This window comes from Grus americana, chromosome 4, assembly GCF_028858705.1.
Source record: "Grus americana isolate bGruAme1 chromosome 4, bGruAme1.mat, whole genome shotgun sequence".
Lineage (NCBI taxonomy): Eukaryota > Metazoa > Chordata > Aves > Gruiformes > Gruidae > Grus > Grus americana.
Genome location: NC_072855.1, coordinates 76,553,343 through 76,565,932, shown reverse-complemented (window position 1 = coordinate 76,565,932; position 12,590 = coordinate 76,553,343). Strand labels below are relative to the sequence as shown.

The 12,590-nt window shown below is 42.1% G+C and overlaps 1 protein-coding gene across 3 annotated transcripts in view; it reads right to left on the bottom strand.

Annotated features, from left to right (window-relative positions):
• TRPC3 (transient receptor potential cation channel subfamily C member 3) overlaps positions 1–11,111 on the bottom strand; it is a 42,479-nt gene extending 31,368 nt beyond the window's left edge. For all 3 annotated transcript variants that reach the window (XM_054825159.1, XM_054825162.1, XM_054825160.1), the window contains exons 1-2: positions 10,520–11,111; positions 835–1,606 (exon numbers count right to left, since the gene is read on the bottom strand). In XM_054825159.1, the coding sequence (XP_054681134.1) occupies positions 835–1,606; positions 10,520–10,740 (993 nt within the window). In that variant the 5' untranslated portion in view covers positions 10,741–11,111. The remainder of the gene's footprint in view (positions 1–834; positions 1,607–10,519) is intronic.
• Positions 11,112–12,590: the final 1,479 nt, after the last annotated feature.

Below are 12,590 nucleotides of genomic sequence, written 5' to 3'. Positions count from 1 at the left end.
ACTGTTAATACTCCCTGAGAACAATCTGTCATTCCTCAAGCTGAGCTTTTTTATTACATGCAGTCTGCTTACCAGTGTTTGATTTTTTTGTGGGGTTTGGTTAGGGGAGAGAGGGACGGGCAAGGGAGAAGGTGGGTGTTACTGTACTTTTCAAGGTATTCAACAGAACTGCAAAATCATTTTAAGGAAAATGCTGGGCAACAGTTAACTAAGCCATTAATTCTCTGATGGAAAAGCTGAAATACATGGAAAAATCAGGGCACTGACATACTGAATCAGATACAGCTTAAAAACAGATAATAGGACATACAACTGTAATCAATCTAATAGCTGGTTTTGAACAAGTGACATTTCTAAAAAGCATGTCAAAACCCCCCCACTTCACATATTCTTAACAATTTGGTGACATCATTCAAAATTAGTACAAATAAAAAAGAGGGAATAAGGTCAATGCAGCAGTATGCTCAAGAAAAGTGTAATGTTTCTGTTTCCTGCACTTATGCTACTCAGCATTTGTAACTAAAAACCATCTTTGCTACAGCAGCCAAAATTGTTGTCCATCTGCTGCAAGGTTATCAGAATACACACTGTCCCTTTTTCCAATTTTCTCTGTACACAGTAGGTGCAAAAGGAATTTCATTTCATTAAAAATTCTTTTTTAAAGGCTTATGTATTGAAAACTCAAAATCAAGAACAAAAGAGACAATAAATATCATGAAAGCATTTGCAATTGAAAAAGTAAAGACACAGGAAATCATTTCAAGCATCTAAGGACATCATGAAGCAGCAGCAACTTTAAAACGGTAACAGAGAGAAACACCGAAACACCATTACCTTGAATTCTTTTTCAATGTTGGCCAACTTGGCAAGTTCGTTGCTGAGTTCTAGAGCAGTGAGTACCGGATCTTCACTGGAGAGGGACAGATAAGCTGGACTAGCCAGTCCTTTGTATGCATTTATTCTTGACCTAGAGTGACTGAAAGAATCGTGTTTTTGCTTCTCTGTACAGTCATTACATTTGCAGAAATAATCATGAGGTCTTTCTATCCTTGCTCCTTTCATCAATAGCATGTGCACGACTTCGTATTTTTGGCAGTGCGCAGCTAAAATTATAGGAGTGATATCTGGAGAAAAGCGGGTACCGTCTTCATCATAGGAATAAAAATCATCATCCTGGAGCTCCTGCTCACAAGGGCTCAGGGTCAGTCGCTTATTTACTGAAAACCCAGGATGATTCAAAATTGCTTCCACTATCCTAATGTAGCCCTTGCTGATTGCGAGCAGCAGGGCATCTCCAATCCGTGCCAAGTTCTCTTTTTTTAACAGAAGTTCTGTCACTTCCAAATGTTCATTCCCTACAGCAAGCTGCAAGGCGTTTTGGCCCATGTAGTCAACACAGTTGACATTCAGTGTTTTTGACTCCTCCAGCATTTTGCGCACCACAGGTATGTTCCCATACTCTGCTGCATCTAGAAAGCGTTCTTCTTCAGCCGTAAGGCTGGTGCCCCTGTTGTTGAACATGAACGCTGGGCCTCTAATGGCCTGTCGCCTTCCCTTTTCCCTCATCATGGTCATACGTCTCAGAGATGGACTTTCTTCAATGTACCTAATGAGAAAACAAAAAGGTAACAATTTCACTACGTGGATTATTTGTAGCTTCCACTTCTGTGGCTACGAGAATAATGACTTATTTTGTCCCTTGTCATTTGCCCATGTATTGACAAGAAGTGTTCCTTATGGTGATCCTTCTGCCTTCACGCTTGCTTGTCTGCAATGTAAAGGCACTTCCAGGTTCAATGCCACAGACCATTTCTGTTTTGTTAGCATGGTCCAGACTGGTGGGGGTTTTAACTTTATGTAAGACATCACTTCTCTTCAGAAATCCCTCCCAACTCACTTCAGCATATATATAAAATGAAAGCAAAACTACCATACTACTTTCAGCAGTAATTAATACTATACACCATAGGCATTCAAGCTGATGATTTCAGGAAGGCAATATTTATGCTTACCAGATTGTAGTTCACATAAATGAGAGGTGAAAATAAGTTTTCTTCCTGATGTCTTGCCAAGCAATACACAGGGAAGCATGATCTCATGCCTTCTAGTGTTACTACTAGAAACATTAACCAAATCTGGAAGATTCTACTCACAAGTCAGTCTGATCAAATCATAAGTCTTTGAAAAACATCAGCTCATACACATTCAACAGACTTTCTGGATGCTAGTAACCAAACTGCTCACAGAATCCAGACATTGTGCATGATCCAGGATCGACTGGGATCAGCTCTCACTCCAGGTGGACTTCCACAATGCTGTGGGTTGTGTTGGGCCTATTTCTATTATACATCTACTATTCCAGGAGCTAGAGGGAAGAAGCTCTCTAATGTCATTACATGAGTATATATTTATACTTTTAAAAGCCCTCAGGCATTCTTGTAATACAGTCAAGAAAAATGGGAAAGTCGAAGAGCTATTGAATGAAAATTGGGATGGCAGGCTGCACTGGAAAGAAGAAACCTGGGTGTAGGAAAGTGAGGTTATTTAGGAAAGAGAAGTGAAAACCAGGGAAGCTGTGAACTCCCCTCAAAAGCAGAAAGACGGAGAAAAGAGAAGGGGAACAGAAGAAAAGAAGAGATGAGCAAATTAATTCAGAAAACACTGAAACTGGAACTATGAACCAGTGAAAATACTGACTGAGAGCAGTGGGGAACAAACAGGAATGGGCTGAGAGAACAGATAGATCAGATGCTGAGCTGAATCTAGCTAGGTAAGAAAACTAAAGAGGGGAGAGGAAGTTCAGAGAAGAGACTAGTAGTTGCAAAGAAAACAGACCTAGGACAAGAGGTTGAGGAGCAGATGCTACCTAGCTGGAGGAAACAACAGGAAACAACTGCCTGGCAAGGTCTGATAGAATAGATGGGATCAGGCTAAAGTGGTCACAGCTGGGGGAAGAACAGAAGCATTTATGTCTGCCAGAGCAGAGGCCAAAGGCCTGAAAAGGTACTCGGGATACCATACCTTCCTTCGCTACCATCTGCAAATAAATCTGAAACCCATCAGCAATCTTCCTTTCCTTTCCAGTCCAGCTCAATACTGAGAAAGACAGCCTCCAGCTGCTATCAGTTAATCCATTAGCTCAAGGGATAGAGATCACTTGAGCTGATTTGATGGGCACAGAGACACCAGTGCAGCTGATAAACAATATATGAGTTAATGGAGGGTGTGCTTCGAATACATATAACACTATATATATGCTCCATAGAGACAAACAGGCCTTATAAATTTCAAATTTGGTCCTTAAGTCCTATGTGCTTCTGCTCCTCATCTATAAAAAAAGAACAGTTGGCTACCATTTTACAGGAGCATTGTGAAAATGAATTTATTCACTTTGGCAAAAAACTTAGACACAAGAGTAGAAGGCCAGACAAAAAAACTGAAGAGGAAATTAATCCTTCTACCCTCACTGCAAAAGACAGGTAATGTGCATTAGGATAGATGTGGGGCTACATAATGAATGCTGAGGGCAAACCAAAATATTAAACAGCCCTTTTTAAGGAAACCTTGTCAGTCTGCGAAAGGACAGAACCAAGGGAAAAACACCACGCTCACCTTTGGAGCACACAAAGACTACACATTTAAGTGAACATAGTGGAACCTCCATGGGCAGATTCAAAAACTGCATATCCTAATTGCTGCAGGTTCAAAGCCACAACCAGAGCGACAGCCTCTTAAATACAGGTGTGGGATTTTTTTTGTGGGGGTGATCTTTCAACAATGAGCTTATCTATATTACCACGGCACAAAATATGCCTGTTGACATCACTGGATTTCCCCATACGCAGCAATGTCAACCTGAATGGTTTTCATTGGGCATAACTAATTCCATTTAGGTTATAAGAATATGTCTGGCCTTCCAGCTATCTGCATCAGTGGTAATAAATTCAGCAAAACATAAAATCTTAATCACTTTATCACAGCTGCAAATACCATAAAAGCTAGTCCATGCTCTGAACGTTTCAGTTAACAGAAATGGGCAGTTCCATTGCAGACCAAGTGAAGAGATTGTAATACTCATTACCAAGGGCAGGTCTCTCCTGGGATGAAGCATTTGATCTCTTTACATTTTCATCTGTGGTTGGTATTTCTGGAGTACCAGGAATGACCTGAGTGGCACTGCAGTATAAGCAATGCTAACTGGTACTTACTTTTTTAAATATGTGCCAAAACTGCTTTGCCAAACATGACAGGATCTTTTTTTTTTTTCCACTTCTGTACCACTTCTAAGTCTATGAAAAAGGCTACATAACAGAGAGGATCTGTGACTCTGTTAAACACAGAATTGATTTAATGTCTTAAAGCTCAGGCATATTTCACATTTGGGAGTACTTGGATATAAAGATTTGAGCCCAGAGTACACGTGTGAACAGCCACAGTATGCTACTACCTTATTTCCCCACAAAATCAGAACTAAACCAGAAATATTGTCTTTTCATAGTCACCTTTTAAACAAGATTTTGTCGTCTGCTATGCTGCTATGCTTCTATTCTTCCTCCACATCTAAAAACATACAGCTACATAAATGTAATTTTTTACTGTAATGCTATAAAGAAAAAAGTATGTGTATTAAAAGAAGTAAAAAAGAACAGATTGACTCGTGCTGACTTCATGATTTAAGACGACTCTAAACTGCTACCCTGAATCTCATTTATCTTCTATGAAATACATAACAATACATTTCCCCCATACATTCAGTGTAATTTTTCAGAGTATTTTGAAATATGACACTTATTTTCTGTTTTATCTATCTTTCTTTCAAAACCCACTGTCTGACTGAGGTGACTCATCTGATTTCTGTAAAAAGAGATATATCCTTCCAAAGGTGTTACATTAGAATATCTTCCCAATAAGGAAGATATCCTTAGCTATAAATCTTGCAACAGAAATTACATATTTGAAGTGACTGCAGTATCTTCTCAAAATAAAGATGAAAGTTCCTTCACATTTTAATGACTAAAATATTGTCAAGACCTCCTGAAAAAAATAAAAAGAAAACAATCTTGTGCAGCACCACACAGAACAGACTGTTAGGTTCATCCATACCTCCCTCCTCTCTTCTTCCCCTCTTCCCTCAGCAAATTCAAAGACCTTGAAGCCAGCGCAGCTCTGGTCAGAGTATTGCATGCAAGAAGCATCAGGTACAAGGTTTCCTATTCCATCTTCTGCTCTCCTGTTCTTAGAGCTAATATTCTGAAGCTATCCCAAAGCATGAATGGTGGAAATGTTAGTTTTAACTATTTAGCTGTTTTCAGCACATTTCACATGTAATATTTGCCAACTGAAGTAACGAAAACAACAACAACGTTGCATCTCTAAATATCATTATACTGGCTTAAAAATATGACTAAAATAGAACTAAGCGTGCATTATTTGTGTTCTATTTCCTAAAGCCTTTAAAGTTCATATTCTCAACCTTGTCTCTGTAAGGAGCTGACAACTTACATGAAAAGAGGGAAGGAGAGATGGAAATTGTGATGCTCTTCTTCCCAACTGTTCCCAATAGTTGAAAGAAGACAAAAAATTAAGAATCCATAGAATGCATGGCAAAAAATCCACAAGAATGCCAAGCAAGAAAAACGCCCAATTATTTTATGTTAATTCTTCAGCAGAAATACACCAGGACATTAAGTTAGTTCTAGTCCTAATACATAGATTGCATAATTACACTAAGTGGTATGCAGCAGGAAGGTGAGGGGACAGAATTCAGTCCCCTTTTGCTGCCATGAAGCAGCAGCTGAGCCCCTCCATTTTTTCCACAACTGTTTTTCACATTTCACAGCACAGAAATGGCGAAGGGGTCTATACAGCCTCAAGCCTCTGTTCGCTGCTCAGCACAAATAAGAAGGATGGAATTGGAGGAGAGCAATAATGTTAACCGAAATACACCAGTTCCACCACATCTAGACACCTTCCACTTGGCTCTAAGCGTGCAGCAGTTAGGCAGCTGTTTCAAGGAACCAAAAAGGTTCTTGCCAAGTGGCAAGAAGGAAGAGCTTCAGAAACTGTACACCACGAACCTTCATAGTCATTCATTCATCAGTGTAAAACAAGGATGGTCTCAAGTTACAAGTTTTATTTCCTAACTATACTGCTACCATTAGCCATTTGCCAGCTTAAGTCTAGGTCATTGCTCCCTACTTAGGCAAACACTCAGTAACTTCAGTGATAGCCATAAATGAACACAACACACTACAAACAATTAACAATTAACCAAGATGTGACAGGACCCTAAGTCAGCCCCTTGTTGAGCAATACGAAAGCAAGACACCTCCGTTTCAGCTTTGCAGCAGAACTCTCACATTAGTAAGGCCACAGCTGCTACCACCTTTCAAGACCTTTACCTAACGGTAAGTATCACAAGCTTTCAGATAGAGCAATGTTATGTACACTCTGAACAACTAATGGTTCGTTACATACCAGGTAATGCCATAAGACACAAAAACCTATCCTATATTATAACATATTTATGTTCATTTTAAATATTTAATCTAAAATGCATGACCTTCATATATGCAATAAAAAATATTTTAAAAAAGATTTCCACAAAACAAGCAATGGCCTCTTGTGTTTTGTACACATCACATTTGCTATGACCTTGCATTGCATCGTATTGTTGCCTGGACAGTTACTCCTACGTACAAGGCTAGAAATTTGAGCAACACAACAACTGCAAAGGACTAGAGTAAGCATTATGATTCCTCTGCTTCTACCATGGATTGTTTCAATTACAGATTTCTACTGTTAGCCTACCCATACCTTTTCATGTTCAAACTTTCAGAATTGTAGCAGAAGGACAGAAATGTGGGACAAAAAGTTGACCTGAGAATTCCTTGTGTTCTGCTGTTCATTTATCTCATCAACAGCCATTCAGAAGACTTATAATCTTGTTTCTAAGTCTATTTTCTAACACTGAAAACAGCATAAGTTTGGTTTTTTTTTTTTTAAATAAGCAAGAAATTGGAGAAACAGCGGTTTCATTCTAGGCCTTCCCAGATCTGTAGAGCAATTTTCTAACATTTGTACCGAAGAACAGGCTGTTATTCTCCCTGAACTATTAAATGCAATAAAAGATGGCATCAACAATTTACAAGCAGTTTACCCCACTGCTAAACTAAAGTACAGCATTAGTGATCTTGATTCTATTCTAGTCCTGAAAAGGAAATGCAGTCCAGTGATTATGGACAGATCAGATAAGTACATCACAGAAACAGCGATGCACACGCACATTTAAAAGCAACAACACCGGAGTCAGACGCACAGATGTGGATTGTGCGTCTTGCTCTGCAAAACATAACCTCTGAGGTTCCCGTTTTCAAATTAAAGAATGATTATTGCCTAACTCCCAAAACTAAGTGCTCAGACATGCACATACATATAAGCAATATTTTAGCTCATGACTCCTGAAATCTCTTAAATTAAGCAATCTTAAATGTTTGTTGTGTTACCATCACAGGAAAAAAATAAGGTAGCAGCTCCTGGCTCTGTGCAGGGCCACAGGCAGTGTTAAAGGGGCATCCCCCCCACCCTCACTGCCTCTCCCAAATGAAGGCTTTGCTATCTCTCCAAGCTCTGCTATAGCCATGTGCCAGAAGAGGCTGCTGGTAAATTTGTTTCTTTGCCATTAAAAAATAGCATCATATTCATGTATGTTTCCATGGAAGCTTGCGCATGTTTCACACAATTTGGGAATCCCTGCACCAAATATAAAGTGTATGAAATGAGAGCTTCCTTCTCCCTTCTGTGAACTACTGCCTGGGCTTTCCAGAAGAGGGAGGCTAATTCAGCTGAACAGCAGAACATCAATCAGGCCAGCTGCAAGATCTGACTCAGGTCTATACTCTCCCACTGGTCTGAAATGACATAATCTATCATCCAAAATGCCCTCATGTCAGCTCACAGAAGTTCTGGCTCTGAACTGGAAAGAATCAGTCAAAAAAATGGAACAAAACACAATGCGATATCAGGAAGAGGTGTACACACACTTAAATTTGTTTCTTCCCCTCCTGCCCCACAAACTATGCAGACCTTTTTCCTACTATCACTCTTCACTAACTCCTGAACAGAAAATACTAACCATCTGAATTCCTGGGGGGAAAAAAGCACTATATTTGATGACAGGAGCGCATCTATGCACACACAGAAAAAGGCAAACATCTCACCAAGAAACAGCCAAGTTAACAGGGCTGCAGCAACAAAGAATTTTAAAGATCCTTTTCCACTCAGTCCTTTATTTGTGTTCTGTCATTCCACTCAGGAAACTAAGCTACGATTTTCAGAGAGACTCAGGAAATCAGGCATCCAATGCCTACAACATTTAATTTACAGGTTTTGTCCACATTTTTCCCACTGGGACATACGGTACCTTGTGAAACAAGTATTACATCCAGTCTGCAATCTTAGTAGGAATCTGGGGTTAATTACTTTTTCCAGCGATATTTGGCACAGGAGGGAGCCAGCTGTACATTGACAGGTACCTTGCACAGGTTACAGCTTTCAGAGCAAACACATAGCAAATAGCAACTAAGTGCATCTTCTTCTGCAAACTACTTCACGTCTTCCTGCCTCCTTCCACTTGCGCTGTTTGTCAGTACTGAATATTTAGACTACAAATTCTTCCAGTCAAGGGATTCTCATACTCACTTTGTGCACACTAAAGCCTTACATGTGTCAATCTGGGTGCATTATGAGCAAACTGATACTCATACTTATTTCATTAACATACGCTATGATTTTAGGCATTAGCACCAAACACAAAATGTTACTCCAGAAGAAAAATCCCACTGCTACACCAAGGATGACCACGGGCATATAACAGGGGACATGGTAGTTGTGGGCCTTTTGCCTTTGTGGCCTGTCAGTTCAATACAGTCCTATTATTACATTGATTAACGCCAGCCCTTTTTTCCTACAGACGGAGCTCATTCCCGGCTCAAATGCCTATAGTTGTGCAAACTGAACTCGTTTTCTTCCCTCATGGCATAATACCCATTTCTTAAAGAAAGGAATATGCCAACAGTTCTAGGAGGACACTAACCTAAAAGGGATCCAGAAGTTTAGGACTCATAGCTTACAATTGATCTGAGCTAACTTCAACTGTCTAAAAATAAAGTGTCTGAATCTAAACTAATCCTCTAGACGCTTTTTATGGTGAATGGAGAAAGGCACCTCAAGAAAGAAGATAAATGACTCTGCTGTCTTGCCCCCTGCTATTTCCTCTCTCATCCCATCAACTATAGAGGGAGCCTAGACAAACATCTTAAGCACAACTAACTTTCCGACAGTTAAACATGTGTGAAAGACTCCTTCACTTTAAGTCTTTATTGCTGGATACAGGGCATTTGTGAAGAATTTCTGCACAGGGATGGTAAAAACCACTTTTATTTGTGGTTATCTCATTCTAAGTGCTACTCTAATTATTTCTTTACAGTTGTCTCTAGGGTGATTTTAATTAAGGCTTCTTCTATATATGCTGAATATGTTATCTTCAAACTGAAAATAAAGTGTTTGTCATCTGGTAATTAAGATATTTAATTAAGAACTGAATATTGTCCTGAAAGTCTAAAATACTCAATCCTCAGAGGTAAGTCTATTTAAACTGCACCATGTTATCAAAATAAGTGAATAATTCATGGACAACCTACATTTTGGAAGTCAGAGAAAAGGAAGTTAACATTCCTATTAGTAAAATTGAATTTACTTCTCTTGCAGTAAGCCTAGTCATGGTCAGTATTTTTTTATATATATATATATATGATTGCACTTTAAAACCAACAAACAGAAATTTCCAAAGACAACATCAAACAGGATAAGAAGCATCTCAAGAACTGAGCCTTTTCTGCACAGGTGTCCTAGATTTCTGCGGGGAGTCTGGTTTTATTACAGCCTAGATTTTTTTTAAAAAAATATAAAAGAGATCCATTAGCACTGCTAGTACAAAAGGGTGCGATGGGTTCTCTAAACCTTAACTGAGCCAATAATTAGGTTTCCTCGGTAGCTATGCTAATAGCCAGGGAGAAGAAAAAGAAAAGAAAGAAGAAAAGAAAGAGATTAAATGCCTTATGCCCCGGCACCCCTGCTTGCCTTCTGCTACATGGTGCCCCCTCCTCACCCTGAAGGAGCAAAGCAGAGGGGTTGGGGAAGAGGGCACGGGGGGGGCCGGGGGCGACCGGACTATCCCCTCAAGGCACTTTCTGCGAAGTCTCCGCACCTCAGCCACTGCAAACCGGCCCCGTCTCTCCCTCGCTGCACCGGTCACGCCCGTTTGCTGCCAGGCCGGGCGGGCTACGCTCCCCCCGCGGGGCCCGGGTCAGCCGGACGGAGCGGAGCACCCCGCAGCCGGCGGCGCTTCCCGGGGCCCAGCGCCACAACTTGCCGGGGACACGGCGGCCGGCCCCCCGCGGCTCCTCCGGGAAAGTTGCCCGCCAGCACCCTCTTAAACCACCCGCGGGGCCCGACTTACATAGTGCTGGCAAATGGGGGCGGCGGGTAGTAGCCGTAGGGCTCTCGGAGGGTTTTAACGGCTCTTTGAGGTGGCGGAGGGGGCTCCGGCCCCCCATTGACGCCTCTCCAGCCTCGACGCCGGTGCTGCTGCTCCTCTTCCTCTGCCCCCTCCTCCTCCTCCTGCTGCGGGGGGAAGGTGACTCTCCCCTGCTCCTTGCTCTTCCTGCTCTTGCTCGACATGGTCAGGGTCCCCTCAGGCGGCGGCGGCTGCTCGCGCTCTCGGCCGGCCTCGTCCGGTAGCGTGTATGGCGGGGAAGGGGGCAGGAAGAGGAGGAAAGCCCTGTCCGGCGGGGGACAGAGCACCTGGAGAGGACAAAACCCTAACCATAAAACCACCGCCGCCCCTCCGCTCTCTCCTCCTGCCGCCCGTCAGGAAGGCGGCGCGATGCGCAGCCCGGCAGCGGGAGCCGGGAAGTACCGGGGAGGCGAGCAAGAGACAGGGCTCCCAGCGGCGGCTCTGCCCCTCTCCTCTCCCTGTCATCATCCCTCGCTAGGACAGCATCGTTACTGAGGCAGAGGGGGCGAGCCGCGGCGGAGAGGAGCAGCCGCCTACCGCAGCGGGCGCTCCAGAGAGGAGGGGACACCTCTCTCTCCCCCCACCTCCACCCGCCCAACGGCCGGTTTGGCCCAGGGCGGGGGGGCGGGAGTGTGAGGGGGAGGCGCCGTTACCACAGGGCCGTTACTAGTGTCCCTCAGCCCCGCTGAGGTAAAGCCTTCCTCCGACGCGCCTGGTCCTCAGGTGCTGAGTATCGCCGCTGGTGTAGGGACTCCTCAGGAGGTCTTCGCTGTGGTACGAGCTCTGAAGGAAGTCGGGGCTGGTTTGCTCGAGTAGTAACGAGGTGAGGCTGCCGCCACCAGCAAGATAGTTTAAGCTAAAATGGCCCAAACACAAAAGTGGGGCGCAACCCTGTTACATCCATATAAAGCTTGGCCATTATTTTGAGAAATACTCCGCCCTGCACTGGAAACAGTTGAAGTTAAAATTTTCAGGTAAAAAGAAACTCTTGACTGGTTCACGGATGATAAAAGCAAGTCGTGATTTTGAAAGTGTTCCAGACGCCTCTGCCTGAGATGTGACTGGTTTAATTCTGTGGGGTGTCAAACTAAAAAGCAGTGGGAGGATGTTAAGATGCCCATTGCATGCAATCAGAGCTACTGATACTCTATAGATACCAGTCGCAAAGATTCCTGCTATATGGAGATGTATTACCTTCTTTCTTATTATGAGGTTGTTGGTGTGTTATGCCATAGGGAAAATTATTCTATGACCGTTAAAATGGAGGCAGAGTATGTGTGTTTTTATACACAGAGTATGCAGAACAATAGGTACACAGAGACTACATATGTCAATTTATATACACAGTAAAGCTATTCCTTTGTCTACATACTGCTGAGATGCCATTTTTCTCTTGCTTTAAACTCTTTAAAAGCATTATGTGGCTATCAGTGTAAATTTGCATGAATCTGTACTCAAAAATGCAGGTCCTACTGAAACTCTAATTCACGTAAGTTTTCCAATTACTTAAGAGAAAGTGGACTCTAAATCCAGGTATGACTGCTTAGATAGAATTTTCATTGCCCAGCATCATTAAGTAGTCTCAGTATAAAACAGTCATTACCTCACACCGTAGCCTATTTTCAATATCAGCCACTGTTTTGCCTTTCTTGTTTTCCATATGTACAAAATTTGTACTCATGAAGCACAGGAAAAGCCAGCCAAGAGTTTTGTAGAGATAATTTACTCAGCTACAGCTTTGTAGAAAGAGTTGGGGTTTGTTTTCATCAGTTTAATTAGTTTGCATCTTGAACTATTTAGGAAAGTGGGTTTTTATGCCTTTCATCACATGCAAAAAGCCATTGAGCTTCAGTGGAATTACGTACATGGCAGAGGAAATTTTGCTCTCTAAGAAACTAATATAATGTGTAGCCACTGTCACTGAAGTACTTAGGGTTGTTCATTTAGGACAGTCTTGGTGTCTAATCTAATTATACACACAGTATCACTGTTTTTTATTTTAGAGCGTAGCCAT